The following is a 23,824-nucleotide window of genomic DNA, read 5'->3' on the forward strand; positions in this document are numbered from 1 at the left end:
TCGAACCCAGGACATTGGATGATAGATCTATTGAATATACCATTTTAAGGGTGCATATGTTAACATATTTCTGAAGCAAATTGAAGTAGCAAACTTTGGATAATTGTGGGTATGTTGAAATGGTAGAGGGCTTTTTCTTTTACCAATTGGAAGGTGAGTTTCTTTTGTGTGTACGAGAAATTGAAACTACTCCATATTATTACATGATACTTTGAAACTTTAAGGTATTTTCATTTTTTTTCGTTGAGAAATGTCCATAAAAGTTGGGAAGCAAGACACGATAAGAAAGATACAAACTTGCAACCACACAAATTCCCAAAAGGAGAAATGCTTGGCTCCTTATGAATGAGGAGTTCCTCGTGATCAATACCATTTATATTATATATCACTCTATAAAGATCAATTAAAACTACGATCGTTTAGTCAATCGATAAAAGTAGATAAATAGACGATTTGTAATTCTTTTATATAATTTGATGATTAAACAATCTCATATTTTACTGATGTTTTTGCAAAAATGATCTTTACAGTATAATTAATAACAAAACGGTTTTAATCATGAGCACAAAATTCGGTGAATTAGTCCTTGATTATCTTCAGGAGGATCTCCTTAATCTTAAGGATTCAAGTTAATTATTTCCGAAAGGCTTGGAACACAATTTGAAGGCTGAAAAATTGTAGTAAAGGTGGCAAGATTTACGGTATATTTGGAGTTCTCAAACAAACTGCAGGGACTTGCCAATTATCTATCAAAATTCTATACCACTTCTTCCAATTCAACTCAATCGTACACCTTCCAACCATATAGATTGTAATCTGTGGAACCCTTAATTTTGTTTTTCTTTTGACAAAAACTAATCTAATTTACGAGGAGGAGATCCAAACTTGGATGTAACGAAGCAAGCACACCAACCGGCCTAACTCACGTCTTCATTTGTTCCCCCCTCAAAATTTCTCCACCACATCTTCAATCAACTCATTCTTGTTTTCTTCCATTACAACAGAGAGCCCAAACAAAACAAACAATCGATGCAGATTGTCTTCCTCTTCTTTGGCCTTCTCGCAGCTTCATAACCACCACACATACTGGGAACAAGAATGAAACAAACAAACAAAACCGACCAATGATTCTGTAATAACTCATTTTGCTCTCCTTAAGTCTTGAGAGGAACTTAACCACAACGGGGATGCAATTGCGTCACTGTTCCCAACCAATCAGGAACCCAATCAGCAAATGGAAGTGCGGCTTGGAATACCGTCACAATAGCATCACCGTTACGTGGAAGTTCTTCTCCTCCATTCACTTCCCCTGATTCCATTTCTTCATGACCTCCAGCAGAATCTCATTCCATGTGTCAATAGGCCCTGGCAAGCACCAATGCACACAATCATTCTGCACCCTCTCAGGAACCCCATCAGCAAATGGAAACTTATTCATGTAGGGCCCTGGATGCCCATCTGGCCTCATCAAGGACAATTTAGTCACATCCAATGCCTCCAGCCTAAACCCTACAAATTTCTCACCATTTGCCCTAGCAGCCTCTACTTCTTCCACCTCCAGCTGCCTCATCTCAGCATCCATTCCTTCAAGCTGCTTCTCCCCCTCCTTGTAGGGTTTGGTCTTTGAACAAGCCCCATTCTTGTCCCATTCCCCTTCGAAATGCGCAGGCGAAAACGTCGTCAGAACCACATCAATCCCATTCCCATTCCCTCTCCTCTCAATTATGGTATTGAAAGTAGTCCTCACAGCTTTCCTCAACACATCATAGAATTCGATCTCAGTGTGATTTAATCCAGGGCAAAAATGGCACCCCAGAACATCATCCCCCTCAAAATACACTGCTGGGTGCAAAAACCAATGCCCAACTGACAACACAATCATATCAAATCCCCCCAAATCTGCAGCCCACCTTTCATTAACTTGATCCAAATACAATTTATTATAATTTGGACCATTTGGTGATTTCTCAACCCCTTTCACAAGAAATGGTGACCAATAAACTGACACATTGACATCGTGGGATGGAAAATTCCATCTCCTAAACTTGTTCTCCTCCCCATCTGTGTAAACAAGGTTGGGAGGAGAGGCAGTGGCAAGCAGGCAGAGGAGGGACTCCAACTGGTTCCTGGCCATGGAGTCCCCCACAAAAGCTATGTGCTTGTTGCTAATGAGATGGAGAAAAGTGCTGGGTTCAAACCTGGGAAGCTGGCACTTGCTGGGTTTCCACCTCCAGTAGAGATAACCCAAATCAGTTCTTCCATGGGTGATGCAGTTCTGACCTTCCTTGATTGTCCCACAGGTTGTGCCATTGTACAAAGGGCCCAGCTTCTCATGGACCCATTTGCCCCTGGTGTAGTCACATGAAGGTGTAGTTTCTTTAGCCTTTTCCTCTTCTGCAGAGAGAAAAAACCCAACAAAAAATTCAGGCAAAATATTTGTTATCTATGATAAAGATTCAAACTCTAAGTACCTAGAAGAAAAACCAACCGGAAAAATTAAATAAAAGCTAGTGCAGACAAAAGTACTTTTAGTAAGTACCTTGAGAGGAGGAAACGGGAGGCAATGGGGAAGGAGAGGAAGAAGAAGAGGAGGAGGAGGTTGAGATGGTAATTTCAGTGGAGTGAGGGAGGTGATCTGTGGAGGGGAGAGAGGGGGAGGGAGTGTAGAAGTACAAGCGGATTACAGCAATGGGGAGGAGGACATAGATTGCATAAGGCAAGAGCTTTTTAGCAAGAGATGATGAGTGATGATGTTGGTCTTTGAAAGGGCTTCTTGTTGTTCCCATTTCAAAAACTGTTTTTTTGCTTTTCTTTCTGGCAAAATGCTTAATCTATCAGCTGAGAGGAAGAAAGAGAAGTGCTTTTTTCTTGAGCTGGATTAAGGTTCTAGAGAGGAAGTGAGTTTTTTTTTTTTTTTTTTTTTTTATGGCTTTTCTTTCTGGTAAAATGCTTAAACTATCAGCTGAGAGGAAGAAAGAAAAGTGCTTTTTTTTTCTTGAGCTGGATTAAGGTTTAAGAGAGAGAAGGTGAGGGGGAGAGAGAGAGAGAGAGAGAGAGAGAGAGAGAGAGAGATGCTTGTTTGTGGGGTGATTGATTCAGTCGAAGACACGTAGAGAGAAACCCCATTATCTCTCTGGTTAGCCAACTAATTCCAAATCCAGACCATTTTTTTGGTTTTGTGATTTGTTGTCTTCACGCCTCTTCGCCAGCTCCGCTTCTGCTTTGCCCTTTCTTTTTTCAGGTTTTTATTTTTTTTTAGAGACCTTTGATTTTTTTATACATTCATTTTTGGGCTGGCTTTTTTGTTTTCTTCAGACAAAAGAATATAATTATTTGTTCCGTTTCCTTTTGTCTAGGATGTGTAGGTATGTAAACTGTTGGTAAAGTTCCTATACTCTGTACTTTGGGACAGTAAAAACCTCAAATTGCCCTTCTTTTAGTGGAACATTCCCTTATAACCAGAGGCTGCGTGAGGATATGATCGTCTTTGAGCCGTAAAGTGTGTTCTCTAACCATTGCAATTATTGATAGCTTTGAGCCCTAAATAGAATTACCTTAGACCAACTCCAATGGTGGGCTAAAAGCCTAAAAGCCAAATTACCCCCTAAAATTTCCCCCCAAACTCACTCCAACCCAAGAGAAATTTTGAGCTAAATGCTAAATGTTAAACCAATGCCAAATTCCCCTCGAAATCTAGCCCAGAAATCGGGGTGGACTCTACCCAATATTTATCGGAATTTAAATTTTTTTAGATTAAAATGTTCATAAAATTAATTTACGATAGTCTACATATTTATTTTTTTTTTAAAAATTAATTTAACAAAAAAAAATAGCCTAAGTTCATTCTTTAATAATTCCGGGCTAAAATTTTAGGGTAGAACGGTTGGAGTAGAAAAGTTATTTTTGGACTAAAAGCTAAATTTTTCGGGCTAAAAAAATTTGACTTTTAGCCCAACCATTGGAGATGGTCTTACAAGTCTCACTATTTTCGTTAGTTGTTTCATCATTCTTAAGAGGATTTTGCTCCATTGTAGCTGAAGCAAGATGCTGGACAACATATCAATAGTCATCAGATAACACATTGACAAAATGTGGAAATATGCCAAAATTATATCAATAGGTTGTAAAAACAAGTTAACATCCATATCAACACCATAGCAACATCTGATATCGACTATATATCAATAGTATCTGATCATATATAGGCAACAAATTAAGTATTCACCTTCAGCAACAATCAGGTGAAATCCCACTTATGAAGAGGGAGAGTTTTGAGTGAAATTGTTGTATGTGACAGCACACTCAAATGAGATCGAAACTATTAGTATATGAAACCCTTTTGGTACATGTCAATGACTTAATGTTGATACGGATTGTTCGTTGGGTCATAACCCTAAATGGATGGTTAAAGTTTCTAGCCAGTTCTAGATCCTTCATGGAAGTAACTCCTTGATATTGACTCTTAGCAAATTAATTACCATACCAAAAACCCACCTACTTAATTTTTTTTCCAAGTAAGGCCAACCATGTTATTTTAAAAATGTATCTACAAACTATCCGACTCATAACAATCATGTGAAGCTAGCTAGATAACAGCCTAAAGAGAGGGATATTTCACCTGCATCGCATATCATATCATTATTTATCCAACAGCTACTATTTTTATCGTATCTATTTATCATATATCGTACAGTTAGTTTTTGTTAAGTATTGTTTATATTTAATTTTAAATAAAATTATTTAAAATAATTTATAATTGTACGATGTATGATGAACGAGTATGATTCACAGATCCAACGATGGTCCAAATTCATTATTTATGTCACTCTCTTACCTAAACGATACATCAAGCTTCACCCTTACCCATCATCATCACTTTCACATCATACATTAGGACGTATATATTTTTCACATGACTAAGCCATTAGAGTCGGTGGAGTATTTTAACATATGTCAACCTCAAATATAATGACACGTGTAGTCCTCCTTAATTGTTAGCCTTTTGTATCAAGCACTCAAATTAACATAATTAAAAGTAAAACATGTTTTATTGGACAGGACTGCTTCTTAATTAACGAGAAGAAATTCAAAAATGATTTGTGTATAAAAATACCAATACAAAAAGGTCTTAAACAACAATTTTAGAGCTCGTTTGAAAAGTGTTTCGAAACAATTGAAAATCTTTTTAAAAAAATGTTTTTTAAATCAAATCTTAGTAAACATGCAAGTTAATCATGGAAGAGACACCATATATGTGTTTCTTATAAGAAATACTTTAAGTGTTTTTGAACCAAAAAATATTTTCTTTAAAAACACTTTCAATAATTTAAAAGCACTTCTCCAATGAGCCATTAAACTGTAGTGAAACACATAACCTTTCATTTTCTTATTAGTCATGCTACGGCTCGCCTTATTGACAATTTGTAGTGAAAAAATAGTAAAAATGATTCAGATGCAATCTAGGAAAGGGGCACAGATAAAATACCATAAGTTCCGCAATATCTTTTGATGGTGATTTAGTTTAGTGACGTTCAATCTGCATATTATAAAGTAATATCTGAGTTCAAATTATGAGCTGTAGTTGTTAATTAAAAAAAGTTATCAGAACATCTTATACATGAGAGTAACATCAGAGTTCTACAATATTAGTTGAGTTGATGAAGATTTGACATAGTGACGCTTAATCTACGTACTATATTAGAAAACAAGTAGTAATTAAGAAGACGTTTTAGCATCATTGCGATGGCTTACACCGCCGAATTTGACTTCCTTTCACCCACTCGAGAGCGAAGTTTCTTCTTCCCTCTTAAGTCATAATTTTTCAGCATGGAGTCCTCTGATTTGGAAATTTATGATTAAAAAAACTCCCACTAAACTGATCAGCTCTAGCAAGATAGATCCATGCATCTTGATATGGAACACTTGCAGGAGCCATCTAGCTAAGCATGTGTGATTTGATTGGCCAGCTAGTCAACCATATATATTAATATATAGAACACAAAAATTAAAATCTAATTATTACAAATATATATTTCATACTCCAAAACAGCATCGAATTTGAAAACCCTAATTTTATATATATTGGTCAGTGAAACCCTAGTTATATAAACATGGAAAAACAAACATAAAGCCATGCACGTTGTGCTGGCAGTGCCGCAGTAGACCCAAGGGGAACCAAGCCATGAGACGAATAAATAAATGAAAAGCGTTGTATCGACAGAATTCAGAATCACAGAAGCTGCAAAAAAGTACAGCAATAAGTTGAACTGATTTTTTAAGGTATGTACAAAATTCAAAAAGAAATACTACCAATTAAGTCTGGAAATAAATATTTTCGTCTTTTTTTAATCCAAAATATTCTAGTCTATGAGCAATGATTTTTTTTTATCTAATGTGCAATGAATTGAATTATATCAAACATTGAACGCCATGCCCGGATGTATGGAGTGGTGGCCAGCTCAGATGACCCACGATTAGACGCAGAATGTCAAAGTGATGGGGGATGTGGGGGCATGTCTTTTTTTTTTTTTTTTTTTCGTATGGAAACGAAACTTATGTCCAACGAACCATTGAGAGTGTAAATTCAATGTTTGAGATGCTAGAGATCTTGACATGTGTTTATATAGAGTTGCATTATTCTCGATATTAATAATTACATTCAAATTAAACATGATATTCTTTCTGAAAAACCGCTATCAATGACGTCTCATCCCACAAAAACCCTTCTCCTGTATTCGATTTCACATACGGTCTAATGAAATGTATATAAAAGAAATTGAAATAAAAGGGAGAGAGAGAAAAGAGCTTTACTTGCTTGCCTGCCCCCAAGTTTTGTGGAGGAGGAGGATTTTCTACCCTCTTAATCTCTCTACCATTCTATGTTTTCCTATTTGAACGTCACAGTTAAATCACATCAACATCTTATATTGATTTTTTTATAGATATAATAAGGTAAAAAATAATGTGTAAAAGGAGTGGATGGAAGGGGATGAGAATAGGAGGGTAGAAAATCATCCTCCAAAATTTGTATTGTGAAGGAGAAGGACCACTGCTGCAGAGTGATGCCGAGGTGAAGAAGATGAGAGAGTGACAAGACATATTTTGCTTCAAAGCACCGTCGAAGGAACCAAAGCAAAGGATTATTGATAGCTCTATTTTTATTTATTTATTTTTTTTACCGGATTCTTGATAAACAAGTAGAAATGAAGTACAAGAAATGAGAATCCAGTTCAAAGAAATTTAATACTGAAATATCTTGGACTAGGATGCCTGATTATGTAACATGTCCAACCATCCAATATCAATACATGTTACCAACATATCATTTATATATACGATTACTCATTGTAACAACACTTCAATTACATAAATTGTTAATATGCTTGTCATTTAAAGTCTTAAGTAAAATGTAAACGACCCAAAATCTATTGCTTCGTACAAGTATCATTTATCCCATAAAAGACATGAATGAATTTGAGTAAAGCTAGTGGTTAGGGCAGACTTTCGCCATCTTCTACCATCATTTGTATTATCTCTTTAATAAAGATAAAGTATTTTCTTAAAACCAATTTTTAGTTGAGTATTTTGGTAAATTTAACATTGGATAAAATGGTGTTTGAAATAAGAAAAATTGGTTGGTGACTTGGTGTCCATGGATAAAAAGTGTACAAAGACCCACTGTAATTACCAAAAAAAAACAAAGAAAAAAGACCCACTGTAAAGCTAATGTTTTGCATTGGATCACAAATATTTGGGCCAAGTGCAAGCCCACCTTGGATCAGGAGCCCACTAAAATATTAGGAGCAACGAAATTAACTAGGGCTTCTTTATCACAAAATCAGAACTCCAATCTGGGGAAAAATAAGGCATGGCCATGGATGGCGGCTTCACAGAGGAGTTGGCCATCGGGTGCTTGGTCTCCATCAAGACCACGCTAAGCGACGAGTTCCAAGGCCAAGTCATCACCTTCGATCGCCCCTCCAACATCGTCGTCATTCATATCCTTTCACCGTTCGCAATTTATTAATTCAGTCAGTAATTTCGTTTCAAATTTTTCTTAAAACCTTAGAAAAAATGTGATCTTTCTTGCAATTCTTCTTTAACTTTTGGGATCACAAGAGGGTTCGAAAGGCGGAGCGCGGCGGAACATACGGCTGCTGAAGGCCAACTATATAAAGGAGCTGTTGTACTTGGGCCAGGCGGAAGACCCACTTGATATCAAAAAGTGTTACCTTGATCTCAATAGTCTGCGAGCCAGGGAGGAACTGGCGATTAGGTAATTGATTTGATGATCCAATTGGGAAATGTCTTTGAGTGATGATTGCTGAAGTGTTGGGTTTTGTGTTGGGTTGCAGACAAGCGGAGGCAGAGTCGGAGAGGATAGGCGTTGGGGTCACTGGCCAGGCGCAGAACATTTTCGATGCCTTGTCTAAGACGTGAGTTGTTTTTACTCAGTTCTTGCTGATTTAAGTTGCAACTAAAATTATGAGGATTGCTGTTTCTGCATCATGATATCAGCAAAAACAACCCATTTTACTGTAAAGTGCAAATGTTGTTGCATGAAGCTGATTGTATTGGAGCTTCTAATAAGAATTGGACTTTTGAGTAGCTTAAAGATTAGGAATTTATGAGGTTTTCGGTCAGAACATCTGAGGAGAGACGATCATTTTTATGGCATTTTCATTTGTTTAGAGAACTTTTGAATGATTATGAGTCTTGCATGAGAACGGATGAAAAATATAATATTTTATAGCATTAGTTGCAATGTAAATCAGTCCTAGGTTTGGTAAGAAGTTTATATTTTAAAAGTTTGGAAATTTACATTTTGTGGACTGAGTGCCGTTGATGATGATGATGATCACTGGGTGCCATTGATGATGGTGATGATCAGGCTTCCAGTGCGCTGGGACAAGACTGTCATAGTTGTGATGAATGAGGTCCGTGTAAGCAGTCCATATACTCCCGAGTCTGTCAGTGGAGGAACTCCTGCTGCCAATGAGCGGGTGAAGAAAGTGGTAAGATACTTGAAAAATACCACTATATTTTAGATTTATTTTTCATAAGGGAAACATACGCATGAGCACACTGTGTTCCTTTGCTAATATATTTGATTTTTGTTTTAGCTTGAGCTGGAGAGGAGGAGGTTGCAAACTCGTGGTGGTGGTCAATGATGGTTTCATGTTTGCACCTGATTGCCTGATAGGAAAAGACTTTTCCCTCGAGGGATAACTCATGATGGGTATGTTTGTATACTTGGCCTTCTCTTCGGGGAACTTGTTATTTGTTCTCTTGACACAGTTGAACGCATGAATCAAAGAATCAATCTAAATTCTTGCATATCATTAGATCTGTTGCTATTTTTTGGTCTTTCCAACAATAGGCTTGTCTTCTGTGTTTGCTAGTGCTGTTCATTTGACTTTGAGACAGTTTGTTGTGCTCACATTGAGTTATATACCAACATCGTTACACTTTTACCTATTGAATGTTTGGGGACATGCTATCTAATTGTGCATATCTCACAATTGTTAAAAATAGGAACAACCGAATAAATAATCTGATAGGACTTGGAAAACTAGAATGAGTTTGGATTATTTGGCTTTTATGTTCTGTTGAAATAAAGATAACCGCATGCCGCAGTCTAACCAGAATACCTTTCAACCTTATGGCTCGTCCACACACAACTTCAAGATTAGCAAAGTGCGGTATAAATTTAACTAGAGAAAATGGCAAAAACCCAACAAAAGTGATTTGAAAGGAAAGAAAGAAAGAAGTCAATTTAGTCTATTCCCGAAGGCAGGTTGAACTTCTTCTCTGTTCTAGATTGATGTAAAATTTGCATTTTGGTTTAGTGGTTCTGTTTGTTGGTTATATTCAATGTTTTAAAAGGCTTGCCTCAGGGGCGTGAGGGTTGCTGCCTCTGTTTTGAGGGAGTGGGCGGAAGGTGACAGAAGGCGTCGCTAGAGCTGCCTAGGCGGTGGAGGTGCGCCTCAGGACTTCCAGGCGTCTCTGTTTGGCTGCTTTTATTTTATTTTTTATTTTTTTTATTTTTTTATTTTTTATTTTTTAACGCCCAAACCCAAATTTTGGGTAGGGTTTTAACTGCCTCATATATCTTCCTTGCACTATCGTCTCTCTGCCTTTTTTTCTTTTCTTTTTTTATCTTTTTTTACTTTTTATTTTTTATTTTTTTATAATGGATTTATGTGTTGTCTGCGTGCATTGTTGTATGTGTGTTCATTGTGCTTTTTATCCTCTATTTAATATATATATATATAATATAATATATGTATATATATGTGTGATGATTATTGATGAATAATCTTCTTTTTTTAATATAATATATGTGTACGTTTAGTGTGTATGTTAAAAAATTTAGGTCCCATGAGGCGGCCTAGGTCGGGCTATCCCTCGGACGCCTCGCTCACGCCTTACGCTTTTAATACACGGGTTATATTCTCCTTTGGTGTTAGTCAAACAGCACTTTTGTTCAAATGGGGTTGAGGTGGTGAGGAGTGTACCAAAGTTGAATATGTAAAAGGTTTTATAGCTGGATGTCAACCGGCTTGTGGGATTTGATCGTTTAGTTGAGTCTAAAGAAATTTAGTGTTGCTACTTTTGAGGGTCGACTTTTTAGATATCTCGATTCGATTCGACGGAAGAATCCAACGTCGTGGATGCAACAAATTAACCAAATGAATACTCCATTCTTATTTTGGGCTTGAAATTGTGGTCACTCCATCCTGTTTTGGGTTTCTTATGGACTAGGTAGACAAATGCGGTGATGGGTCATATTCCAACACAATGGAAAGAAATGACACGTAATTTGTCGACACAAACGAATATATTTTTACGTATGAAGAGCCAAGTATTTTTTTTTTAAAAGAAAACGCGTGCCAATTGGTATTCCATCTGAGACGGGACGAGGTATGGATGAGCTTGAACATGAAGGGGAGGGGCTATTAGGAAATAAGTTAATAGGAGCCGTCGAATTTTAATCGAGTGGTTCAAATTTTCAGGTGTGTCGACTTCGGAATGGAAATCCAGAGAAAATTTCAATTCCTTGGGAATGCTCTGATAGGTGTTTGTATGGAATTGATGTGCCTGCATCTACATAGTAAGATTGATTTACTATCCAAAACGCAAATTTGTGTGCCAAAGGTCAAAGCAGAAGGTGACCATGGTCAGAATTACGTGTTGCCGAAAGACAAGTGTAAAGTTTCCTTTAGGCTTTAGCAAGAGATTGGAATTATGATGAAGGACGTTTGGACACATGTTCATCCGTGATTGAGTGTAAGCAGGACCTCCTCAACATTTTAGCAGCGAAGTCTTATTGTATGATGAATTATGCTTATGCCACTGTTTCTGACGGCCACCGCTCAGGCTACAGCTTTTAAGGACAAGGAGGTTTTCATTCATTCAATTATCTCCCAACCAACGGACAGTTAGGAGAAATTTAAGTGCAATCGGATTTATATATTTTTATCACTGAGAAGAGAAATATGCATAAAAAGATATACACACAATTACACTTACAATTTTAATTATAATTCGCAAAGGAATAAACTTTTAGGTGCGTCTATTTAGACAATTTTATCGTTTGACCGTACTCACAAACCGTCCTATCCCATGTATTTTGGGCCACAATCCATCCTCTGGTCCCACTCAATTGTGTCTGGTGCCCTAAATATGTGATCGAACTTAAGAATGATTATAGGATTATGATGTTGATTTGAGACTTAAAATCTTTCCAGAGGAGATGATTATAGAATTATGGTGTGAATTTAACTAAGCAAATCTTAGCAATCATTCTTCTTCAAACTATGATGAGTCAGTTTTACTTGTTGGTGGAGTCATAGCAGATGGGACACTCAGTTACATGAGAATCAATTGCCATCCCTCACATTTTATATGGCTGATGAGCAAGCTTTTCTTGTTTATTACTCTTTTCTCTTTTCTCTTTTCTTCTTTTGTAAAGTTGATTACTTAATCTATTTATATAATGTTTTTGGGGTTAGGGAAAAGAAGGTAAAGATGGGGCCGTTTGTGGGGGCTTGGGAATAAAACTTTTTCCCATGTTGCTATGTTTTTAATGGCGTTTCAAAATATGAAAAATACCAGGGGAATTCTTTCATAAGTTGTAAATTTATCAGTGTGTTGGAAACACAATTCAATATATCAAGTGTAATAATATAATTGATTGAGATATTTTCTTTCAAGAGTCTTACTGATTATATTATTACACGTGGTATACCGGACCATGTTCACGACACATTGAAAATCTTTCATCAGAAGTGGGACTCTCTATCCCCTCATTTTTTTAACAATGTTTTACAATGTTAACACAAGAATTAATGTTAAACTATGAAGTAATAGAGTAATCATGAAAATTTTCACTTTTAGAGAAAATTCTTAGCATTTATCAAAATATAAAATACCTTGAATTTTTTAGCAGTTATATTTTAATTGTTATGTTTTTGACTAAAAATCTCACGGTTAAAATTTTAAAATATTCGATATTTCAAACGATCTCTTTGTGTTTTCCTTTATCTACTTGGAAGGAAGGTCAGAATCATGAAAAGTTGTAGCCGAGTGCCAATACTCCTCATCAATTCATGAATTGAGACGAGCTAGATCCAAACTTAATAAAAAACAATTTCAAACTTTTTATCCAGTGGAAATTATGGGAAGCTTCACATCAAGAAATAATTTAATTATATCTAAGTGGAACTGTTCAATGGTTTGGAATTCTGGATATATTCCCATGCAAACTCCACGAACAAAAGTTAGGGATAACTACGACATCCTATAGGCTTTTTAGGGTCGCTAATGGAGCATTTTCTTTGGCATCTTGTTCTTAAAAACTTGGGCATCCTTCAACCCAACTATCACCGATCCGTGGCCCACTTGGTCCCAAAGTTGATACATTAAACACAGTTTCTCATCTGGTGAGGACTATGGAGAAAGAATCTGTCTTGCGGTTTTAGTTTCTTACTCATCACGTGATGAGAGATAAATACAACGAGATAGAATCAGGAATGCAAAAGTCTAAAATGTTCATCAGGTGAACCTAAGTCTAGTTAGAACTTGGATCCAATGTGAAATTAATTTGTACAAACTCATGTACAAGAGTAGTTTCATTTACAAATTTGTATTTTTTATCAACGGAGAAGATCATCAAATTTACATTCGATCGAGATATCAAGTTATAGTATTTGATAAGTATTATGCATTTTCGTGTTTTCTGACTTTCTAACTTCTCGTAATTGGTTTGGATTAACAATTTTGGTGTTCAAATAATCGAATTACATGTAGATTCTTGTACACGCTATGATAAAAGATTTTGTGAAAGCAAATTTTGCGTTGGAGTTCATACGTGAGAGAAAAACAAGGTGGCACTGTCTCTCTACGGACAGCTCAGAACTTGACTGTCCAAGTGTCATGTATGCCAAAGCCCTGAATCAAAAGTACACTCAGAGACAAATCGAAGGAGACTTCGATCTGTCTATGCAGTTTGACAAATACTTGAAGAAAAACAAAGGGACTGAAAGTTACTGATCATTCATCACTCTCAGAAGCTCCTGCAAAAAACTAAGGTATGGAAAATAAAAAATTTGACCTCGCTTCTCTCCTCTGCAAATTTCAATATTGTAATCTGCATACTCTGCAAAAAAAGAAACTTCTTTTACCAACGAAATTAGAAAAGAAAAAAAAAAAGAACAGGGAATTTCTTTTACTTCCCAAAGAGCTTTAGTGGCAGTAAAGAACGGTAAAGGTGACGGTGGAGAAGCTGCTTTTACACAAAGCTTCATTCTTACGTATTCGAGGAAAAAGAAAGACGACCGACGTTACAAAAGTTAAAGATTATGCATTTGAAGAGATTCGATTTGGGTCGGAGAAGTGTTTTTATTTTTTGAAGGGGGAAGGCTCTCAATTTCTCTCCTGCTTTTGTTTTCTCCACTTCTTCACACTCACTTTAATGTTTTCTTGGAGTCCAAGTGGGACTCCTTTGGGTTGTAAATCTCTCTCTCTCTCTCATGCCACCTTTCATCAGTGTCTCTCTTCCTCGTTTAAGCTTGAGCAGCAGAATTTCTGAGACCAGAGTTTTGGAGTTCTTCTCAATACAAGAACTTGCCTTCTGAATTTTCGATTTAGTTCTTCAAAAAGTAATAATCTTTTTATTTTTTCTTCCTCTTGTAGTAATAATCATTGTTTTCTCTTTTTTTTTTTTTTTTAAATTTTCAGTCTTGGTGTTTATTTCAGTGGGATTCAAGTTGGTTTTTGGTGCTTTGAGAATTTGGTTTTTTTTTTTCCCTCTGGAATTTTGGTTGGCATGCTGAGTGATAAACCGATAATTAACTGAACTTTTTGGATGTCTTGTAGAGAGGGGAAGGAAACAGGAGAGAAAAATGGCAGGAGGTGGACATGCACCGCCACCGAAACAGGAGGAGCTACAGCCTCATCTGGTCAAAGATCAGCTGCCTAACGTTTCCTACTGCATTACCAGTCCTCCTCCTTGGCGTGAGTGCCTAATTCTCTTTCCACATTGTTGACATTTTCTCTTTATAAGGATTTGCTCTGCCAATTTGGAGTCGTTTTATTTCGTTGATACTTTGTTATGTGGCGCTAATGGTGATGATCATTTTCGCGTCTAGTATTCCCTCGTTGAGTTTTATGAATCTCAGTTAGGTTTCTGCTTTTGTATGTATGCTTATGTTCTATTTGTTGGGAGTCTTGGTACACATTTGGAGAAAATGAAAGTTCTTTCACCTTCATCGGTTTTTATTTATTTATACTGTAACCCGCATTTGTATACCGATGTGATTATTGTGTGTGATTGTGGAATTATTTCTCAATGCAGCTGAAGCCATCCTACTTGGTTTCCAACATTACTTGGTGATGCTTGGCACGACGGTTCTGATTCCCACCTCTCTCGTTCCTCAGATGGGAGGAGGAAACGTAAGGCTTTTACAATGATAGTAGCAATCAACCATTTTCGATCATTCTTCTCTCTGACACGCTGATCTGTTCCTGGATCATGACTCTTAGGTGTCTAACTAATTTTTTCACCATCTGATAGGAGGAGAAAGCAAAAATGATTCAAACTATACTCTTTGTTGCTGGATTAAACACACTGCTTCAAACATTCTTTGGGACTCGTTTACCTGCAGTGATCGGAGCATCCTATACCTATGTGCCAACAACCATTTCGATTATCTTGGCTGGTCGGTATAATGACATTGTGAACCCCCAGGAGGTTGTTCCATTGGAATCTCACTAGTGCTTTTCAATTACTATTGTCCTTTATGACAGCATAACAGCGTCTGACATGTTCCATGATGGATATGCAGAAATTTGAGAAGATAATGCGTGGAACGCAGGGTGCACTTATTATTGCCTCAACTCTGCAGATTGTAGTTGGCTTCAGCGGTCTTTGGCGCAATGTGGCGAGGTTTGTTAAGACTCTGCCAGATTATTAGTGTTAATAAATTCTTTTCAGTTGCGTTGTGGTATTTTGGCCAATCTAATATTTTCTTCAGGGTGTTTTTAATATGTTCATTAGTGAGCACCTATGTCGATTGCATCGCTTTCAATTTTTGCGTGTTCATTGCAAACACCAAGTTACTTTACAATTTAATGAAACATTCATGATGATATGGGTTGCGATTTAAATTTCATTTTTGTTTTATGATTCGCTAAGCCTCTTAAACATGTGTTGTCGATTAATTATCAATTCTTTCTACTTGTCCAGGTTCCTAAGTCCACTTTCTGCTGTTCCTTTGGTCGCTTTGTCAGGATTTGGGCTATACGAGTTTGGTTTTCCTGTGGTATGCGTTTACATTTCCTTTGTTGGTTACACGATTACCTGTTAAAACGTTCATTTGTTTTCCCACCCTTCTTTTAAACTTTACTAGGTTATTAACTTTGGCTTTGGATGTGTAGTTTGCGAAGTGTGTGGAGATTGGGCTACCGCAACTGATCATGCTACTTATATTTTCACAGGTAAGCTTCGATCATTTGATATTTTTTTTCCCTTCTTTCTTGGTAAACAACATCAACTGTGGATCACCTCAGTTGAAATAGTTGTATGGAAGTGTATTAATCTAGTGAATTTTTCCAGTACATCCCTCATTTGTTGCGCAGTGAGACGCATGTCTTTGATCGCTTTGCTGTTCTATTTTCGGTGGCCATTGTGTGGATTTATGCTCATCTGCTTACTGTGGGTGGGGCCTATAAGAACACAGGACCCACAACTCAATTAACCTGTCGAACTGATCGTGCTGGTATCATAGGTGCTGCTCCATGGTAATTCCCTTGTGGTGCTTCATTCTCGTAACTTATGATGCTTTATACTACATCATTATGCATTTTCGATGCTGATTGTTCAACACTTTATCAGGATAAGGATTCCATATCCCTTTCAATGGGGAGCTCCCACATTCGATGCTGGAGAAGCTTTTGCAATGATGGCTGTTTCATTTGTTGCTCTTGTAGAGGTTTGCATACCTCTATACTTGTTCTCATTACTAAGATTTTTATAACTTCCCAGTAGTTATTGTCGATGTGTTAATATTTGGAAGATCGAATTGATGTATCATTCCTTTTGATTTGCTTATTGTAACGTAAGTTTTATGGTTGAACAGTCCACCGGTGCCTTTATTGCTGTGTCAAGGTATGCAAGTGCAACTCCGCTGCCACCTTCTGTTTTAAGCCGCGGTGTTGGTTGGCAGGTAATCACATATGATTTCATGTTTCATACTTAGAACTTCAAGATTAATCTTTATAAACTTAGCAAACATATTTATTCTTTATAACGTTATTTTGAGTTTAGGGAGTCGGAATTCTTTTCTGTGGTATATTCGGCACTGGGAATGGAGCTTCAGTATCTGTGTAAGCTTCTTTTGCACCCGTACATATCTAGAAATAACTTAGGAATAATTACCTGACTATCTTCCCAATTGTCATGAAAACTGTTGTTGAATTTATCTCCAGTGAAAATACCGGTTTGTTAGCATTGACACGGGTTGGTAGCCGAAGGGTGGTTCAAATTTCAGCCTGTTTCATGATCTTCTTTTCCATACTTGGTAAGTGACTTAAGGTACAATTCCTGCGTTATATTTCTGCTTATATATGTGCTAAACAATCATTGGTTTTCAGGAAAATTTGGAGCTGTCTTTGCCTCAATTCCGGCACCCATCATTGCAGCATTGTATTGCTTTTTCTTCGCTTATGTCGGTATGCGTTGCCAACTGATGAATCCGCTTTTGATAGTAGACCTTGGTGGGAAGGTCACTTAATGTATTTCTCCATAATTGTGTATGAGCAGGTTCTGCAGGTCTTACCTTGCTTCAATTTTGCAACCTCAACAGTTTTCGGACGAAATTTATCTTAGGCTTCTCCATTTACATGGGCTTGTCGATTCCACAATATTTCAACGAATACACCCTTATTAGAGGCTACGGCCCCGTGCACACCGGAGCAAGATGGGTACGAAACAAAACCATTCCTGTCTTCTTCTAAACTCCTTAAAATTACTGTCTTTTCTTGTTCGAGTCCCATACCTCATGCAAGAGATTGGTGACTCATTTTTCCCCATGTTTTTTTGCAGTTCAATGATATGATCAACGTTCCTTTCTCGTCCGAACCATTTGTGGCCGGTTTCTTGGCAGTATTCTTGGACATCACGCTACACCGCAAGGACAGCGCTACAAGGAAAGATCGCGGCATGCATTGGTGGGATAGATTCCGATCTTTCAAGACGGATACAAGAAGCGAGGAATTCTACTCCCTGCCTTTCAACCTCAACAAGTTTTTCCCCTCAGTGTGATGATATTCAAACCGTCTCAAATGCTCCGGCATGATCTCATTGTCTGTACCAAACTAGAACATGAATCTTGTTTTCCCTCCTTTTCTTCTATTTACCCTAAGGAAGGACACACCATATCACATATATGAAAATCTTTGTCCTACTCCTTCTAGCAGCCTCATCCAGACTCTGACTGAACTGTGTGGACGTAAAGAAGTAACATGGGCTTGCATTGGGCCTTAGGGTTTATAGCGGCATAAGTCATTTAGTCAAGACAGTGTATTCAACTTTTGCATTTAGTTTGATTTCCTCTTTGTAAATTGAAATAGTTATGTATCTTCTTGTAAGAAAACATGAAAACAGACTCCTTTTAAGGACTTGAATTTTTTTATCAGCTTTTAAATACTTAATTGAACAAAACAAAAACTCAAAAACTCAGGACGTACCCATATGGACATGGCAATGCCACATGGCTCCTACCACCACCAAGGACCTTACAGAAACTTTCATAAATTATAAATGACTTCTGAAATTTTAAGAGGGCGGTTTTATTTACACATATTTTTTACTTTTTATAAATTTCTTGTTAATTTTGGTTCTTTAATCTTCTTCGGTTCATTCAATTTGATGATCGTAGGAGGATGAAGGTAAAAAAAGATAAAGTGGATATTACCACCCTTTTAAAAGGGACAAGGAGTCCTGGATTTTAGTTCCATTCCACCATTATTTAGGGCAAATTAGGCAGAAAAATAAGGGACTGGGACACTACACACTCAATGGGGGCCTCCTGCATTGGTCATGCCGACAACCTCTCTTCGCAAACCTCTTTGGGTACCTCATGTCTCTAACAGCTCGGTCATGAGGCCTGGTAAGTGGGGGGAGATTCTTGGCCACCTCGCTCTTCCTATACATATTCTTGGCCGTCACACAATAACAAATTTTCCATTATATGTTAGAATGATAGAATATATCATGATTCACACATATTTTCGATTATATTTTAGAATTTCTCTCGAGCCATACCTCTCGTCATACGACTACATATTTTCAATTATATGTTAGATCTAATCTTCCACGAGCTGAAATATAAACTGTAATAATCTTCGTCACATTCATGAAGTAAACTAAGAAATCCCAGTTGTATATTGCGCTTTGAGCTTACACTACCATGTACATACCTCTGTAGAATAAGCTTAGCAGGGTGGACAAACCCATTTTGTAAAAACCAGTTGTTCCTGTTAAGGGAAGGAATCAGCCTATTATGTTCATAATATGTCTCCAAAAACTAGGGCAGCCCCAGGTGTAGATGTGATTTAAGCAAAAGAATCACAAGGGTGACAAGCTGGCCACCACAAAATGGTTGTGTCAATTTCTAGTTTCTCAACACCATGGATGGTATCTTTCTGCCTAATCAAATAATTCAATTTGATCTCAACTGTTCTTTCCGACATGCAGATTTATACCAAGGAAAGGAACCATTTGCACTCATAAATCATAAAGTTTGAAAGAAAAAAAAAGTGTAAACATCAACAAAAGATGCATGCAGCAAGACTGTTTCTGATAAGTCTCAAGAGAACATAAATATGTTTATATCCATATTTATCCAATTATTCTTGGGAGTGTGACATAAAGAAGGAAAAAAAAGAAAGGTGGTCGAACATTGAGACCTTTTTCAGTAAGTAAAAACTGAATGTTGCTAAACTAACCGATCATGCGTGTTGATATAAAGTTTATTCTGCTAATTGGTGTATATTCTTGTAAGTGCATTTACAAATTAAAAAACTTCTTGAGCCGATCAACCATAGTTGACCAATTATGATTTTAGAATTAAAGTTGTCAAAATGACAATACTGATCTGATACATATCAAAATAAAAGCTTAGTGCTTAATTAACAATGTTGCTGCATCTTTAATAATTATTGGCTTGATACAGATGGCCACCTTTGGAAGAAAAAAAATAATCTCATCCTCCGGTCCTCGTTGCTAATTAAGACCGAGTTAAAGTTATATCCACTAAGAAATTAAATAAGTTAAACTAGTAAATAAATGTAAGTTTAGGGGCTAGTTTAGAAGTACATTTAAAATGACTAAAAGAGATTTTAAAAAAAATGTTTATGGGTTCTAAAAACACTTAAAAGTGTTACCAGCAAGAAACACCACTTATGCATTTTTTGTAAGAAGCACTTCAAGTGTTTTTCTAAAATTCACTTACATTTTTATTAAAGGTTGGTTCAAAAAACATTTTAACAAAAAACAATTTCTGCTATTTTAAAAGCAGTTCTAAATAACCCTTAGATCCACTAGGTGGAGTGCAATGATGTTGCACTTGCACAATCTAGTTGAGAACCATTAGATGCTACACTACTAGATTAGACCATTAAAGGAGTGGAGAATATAGGATGATTGATTATTCTAGGAGAACATTAGATGCTACACTACTAGCTAGATTAGACCATGAAAGGAGTAGAGAATATAGGATGATTGATTATTATATCATATGCTTATAATAATGTGTTCTTCAAGAGTCCTAGGAGAACTTATGACAAACAAGCAGTCAAGTTTGGATTATGTAGATAAAAGCATCTTATTCTAAGATTTTATTGTAAAATTTGGTTACCACTTATAACGCCGTGAAAGTTGATATACTAAAGATACTCCAAAGCTTAAGTTAGTCAAATATAATTAGAAAAATTTATGTGTTTGGCTAAGTAAGATGAGATTACATTGTTAAGGCAAATAGTGGAATGTTGTGATGTCGATGTGTGTCTTTAAACGTCAATAGGATGCAATTAGGGAAAGAATAAGCGTTGTATTTCTTATGTGGGCAAATGTACGTCAACCCGTGGAGTAGCTCTTCACTTCATGGTGATTGGTAGGTTGCTAGTCGACTAGGGTTGATCGTTGAACGATCGATGTTGATTTGGTGATCCTGTTGCTCATACGTCCATGCTATAAGGTCCCTTAACGATCGATCGCCAGAAACAGGTTGCTATGTTTCCATTTTGTATATCAAGGGGACTTGGGCGGATCGACAAGGCGAAATGTGGCTGCCCGCTCAAGTGGTTTAATTCGTCCAACTTAATATTACTTGTATGAAAGTATTAAAACCCCCCAAGAAAATTGAGCAGGTTGACTATCGGTCAAGCAAGCGTGCCACCAACAACATGCAAGTGAATAACTAGCCCTCAATGTTGACCTTTGAACGCAAGGGCACCCAGGAAGAAAAGACCTTTCCCATGGTCCTAAATGGCATTGACATGCTTCCCTACGTGATCGTCAATGAACAATGTGCCGTACAATGCTTCTTCCACAAAATTCCCAAGTTTTTATTTTTTTTTTCAAACTAGATAACTTTCATTTATTAAAATAGCTAGTACAAGATATGGAAAATCCAAAAGGCAATCTAAATACAAGCATATTTTGAAAAGAAAATACAATAAACATGCTCAAAAAGAGCAAACCACAAAAAGCCCCAGATCTGAAAGACTGCTGCCTCCACCACACCGGTTGCATCACCATCGCAAATCCTCCACCACGACCAAGAAGAACCCACAAACAAATTGAATGAACAAAAAATGGGGGTGAGTGAATCGCCCACGTAATAACCGCTTTATCATCTTACCAAATAGTGCTAATAACATTTTAACTGTTGAGAATGAATCCCACATTGATGAGATGAGAGACCTTTCATGGGTTTATAAGTAAGTTGGGCTACTTCCTATATTGCCAATTGGTTTTATGGTGAAATCTCAACTTTCTTCATGGTATTAGAGCATGTTGTCCTATGTGTGAAGTCAAACGGCTCCACATCACCCATTGTGTTGTTCACATGTTAGCTTGAAAATTTCGCCATACGTGAGGGGGTGTGTTGAGAATGAATCACACGTTGATGGGAGGAGGGACCTTACATGGGCTTATAAGTAAATTGGGTTAGTCCCCATATTACCAATTGGTTTTATGGTGGAATCTCAACTCTCTCCATTAACAACCATCCAACACTAAAGTGTGACAAGGAAGAGAAGCACCTGATAATTGACCAGGTGAAGAACATCAGAGGAAGAGAAGAGCATAAAAGCCTAGATCTAAAACAAGCTCAGAAAAGTTGAGACAAAAACTCAAACAACACTAGAAATTATAAGGACCAAAATGAAATAGAAATGGCAAATGAGATGAGAAAGAAGTAGTTGCGATTGGCAAGTAATGGGAGTTGCCAGTGACCCCATCCCAAAGTAGGAGCCAGGGGCAAGGGGAGGGGGTTAGGGCTTTTTTTTTTTTCCTTTCACTATCGGCGCGAAATAGAAGTCGTAGAGGTTAGAGAGAAATATTTCAGTATGTTAAGAAAACAATTCGGTATACAAAGTGTCGTAGTACAATTCACTTGTATTACGACATTTAGTGTACCAAACTGTGTTTCTGGCATACTGAAAAATCTATGCGTCAAAGAGGTTAGGGCCTTTTTTTTTCCGCTATCGGCGCAAAATAGAAGCCGTAGAGGATTAGGCTCGTTAGAGAGAAATGTTTCAGTATGTTAAGAAAACGATTCAGTATACTAAGTCTCGTAGTACAATTCACTTGTATTACAACACTTGGTGTAGTAAACCGTGTTTCTGGCATACTGAAAAATCTATGCGTCAAAGAGGGTGCACTTTCAATCACAAGCTCTTCCTAATTAAAATACAATTAATTATAGTTCCTCCGTAAAAATTGTACCGACTCCGTATTCGATCGAAGATGATCCTGATGCATGAACAAAAACGGAAACCAAGTGACATCAGTTACAGTTCCTCTTCTTTACTTAATTGTCCTTTTTTGTTACCCTAATGTCGTCGGGATCTTCGACACTTCGATTCGATCCATTGTTTAAAGAAAATAAGTTTAAAAAATTAGTTAGAATGGATAGTTTGTGTTTAGTATTATGGTGGGGGGGGAAGAATGTGGTAAAAGACACATTGAAACCCATTTGTCCATAACAAGAAGAAAAGAACAAGACGAACAAACCCTACACCAATTAAACAAGACCCTGTCAGAGTCCACTGGTTGTTGGCAAAGGTTTAAACTTTAATTAGATTTCAAGAATGTATTCTTAATACAACGATATATATTTACAATAAGCGGTGAGAAATATGGATTATATCACAAAATGAACGGTCTATAATAATTTAGTATCAAACTCACCATTAACATAAGCCGAACTTAAAACCTTCTACTTACACTTAAAAATAAAAAATAAAAATAACAGACAACATTTTTAAGTTCGTGATTTCAAGAATGTTTAAAGGCCAACGAAAGGAGGAACAGACATTCAGGACCTAATCTTTGCCTTGCCGCCCCCACAAGCTGCAATCTATGAACATCAATATTATTAATTATTATTGAAAATTTTGAAACCCATCCACTTCTTATATTTAAAGCTGTCCAAGATTATAAAAAGTGAAGGGATTTATAATTTAATAAAAACCAATTATTAAAAATTAATGACTGTCACACCCAACGCCATAAGAAGTTAAGGCCATTTTGCATTTAAAATTATTGGGGTGTCAACTCCTACATTGAACAAGAAATAGTCCGTTTTTCATTTAATATTTGAGCAAAAATAAAAAATCTCCCAACACCTCGCATGGCATATTACACACACTGACATTAGCCAAAAGGGATGTTTATTAATCTCATGTTTATATAGCTTAATTAAACCAGATTCACATTAATCGTCAAAGACTGTCAGAAAGATTACCACTTGTCTCTTAACTTGGTTAGGATTTTTGCTCACTATCCAAGGATAAATATTTTTAATATACAGACCAAAAAATTTTACAATTTTCGTTCTTCATTTGGTCAAATTTTACGTTTGGCTTGTGTAGCTGATTTAGGGTTCCAAATCGACTATGTGACAACAATTCTAAATTTGTTATGTCTTGTGTCAGAATTTGCTCCCAAAAATTTAAACATGACTTGATGTGGCAGTCGACTTCAGTAATCATCTTTTCTTGTGGGTAAGATGTGATATTTTCATCTTAATCCTTA

At 36.7% G+C, this 23,824-nt stretch overlaps 3 protein-coding genes across 5 annotated transcripts; 2 read left to right on the forward strand and 1 right to left on the reverse strand.

Annotated features, from left to right (window-relative positions):
- Positions 1-742: 742 nt before the first annotated feature.
- Positions 743-3,312, reverse strand: LOC137737661 (xyloglucan O-acetyltransferase 1-like). The gene is made up of 2 exons (XM_068477204.2): positions 2,540-3,312; positions 743-2,394 (listed from the first exon to the last, which is right to left on the reverse strand). The coding sequence occupies exons 1-2, from the start codon at positions 2,784-2,786 to the stop codon at positions 1,301-1,303; spliced, it is 1,341 nt and encodes a 446-aa protein (XP_068333305.2). The 5' UTR covers positions 2,787-3,312; the 3' UTR covers positions 743-1,300.
- A 4,513-nt stretch (positions 3,313-7,825) lies between these two features.
- LOC137737664 (uncharacterized) lies at positions 7,826-10,248 on the forward strand. 2 transcript variants are annotated; one of them, XR_011068834.2, is made up of 6 exons: positions 7,826-7,996; positions 8,115-8,275; positions 8,355-8,435; positions 8,891-9,014; positions 9,123-9,238; positions 9,897-10,248. XR_011068834.2 is itself a non-coding variant. In XM_068477207.2 (5 exons), the coding sequence occupies exons 1-5, from the start codon at positions 7,868-7,870 to the stop codon at positions 9,168-9,170; spliced, it is 543 nt and encodes a 180-aa protein (XP_068333308.1). In that variant the 5' UTR covers positions 7,826-7,867; the 3' UTR covers positions 9,171-9,341. The 2 variants fall into 2 exon arrangements, 1 of the variants encoding a protein (XP_068333308.1); XM_068477207.2 differs by lacking the exon at positions 9,897-10,248 and having other exon boundaries at positions 9,123-9,341.
- Positions 10,249-12,953: 2,705 nt separating this feature from the next.
- LOC137737491 (nucleobase-ascorbate transporter 6) lies at positions 12,954-18,123 on the forward strand. Of its 2 annotated transcripts, none has more exons than XM_088682962.1 (15): positions 12,954-13,592; positions 14,380-14,517; positions 14,858-14,955; positions 15,077-15,253; positions 15,348-15,448; positions 15,749-15,824; positions 15,940-15,999; positions 16,118-16,302; positions 16,397-16,493; positions 16,641-16,727; positions 16,829-16,887; positions 16,990-17,081; positions 17,155-17,232; positions 17,324-17,484; positions 17,606-18,123. In XM_088682962.1, exons 2-15 carry the CDS (start codon positions 14,406-14,408, stop codon positions 17,822-17,824), a joined length of 1,602 nt encoding a protein of 533 aa, XP_088539088.1. In that variant the 5' UTR covers positions 12,954-13,592; positions 14,380-14,405; the 3' UTR covers positions 17,825-18,123. The 2 variants fall into 2 exon arrangements, with proteins under 2 accessions (XP_088539088.1, XP_068333087.2); XM_068476986.2 differs by lacking the exon at positions 12,954-13,592 and adding an exon at positions 13,672-14,162.
- Positions 18,124-23,824: the final 5,701 nt, after the last annotated feature.

Source organism: Pyrus communis, chromosome 13 (genome assembly GCF_041283825.1).
Source record: "Pyrus communis isolate YQ-2024b chromosome 13, ASM4128382v1, whole genome shotgun sequence".
In the NCBI taxonomy this organism is placed as follows: Eukaryota; Viridiplantae; Streptophyta; class Magnoliopsida; order Rosales; family Rosaceae; genus Pyrus; species Pyrus communis.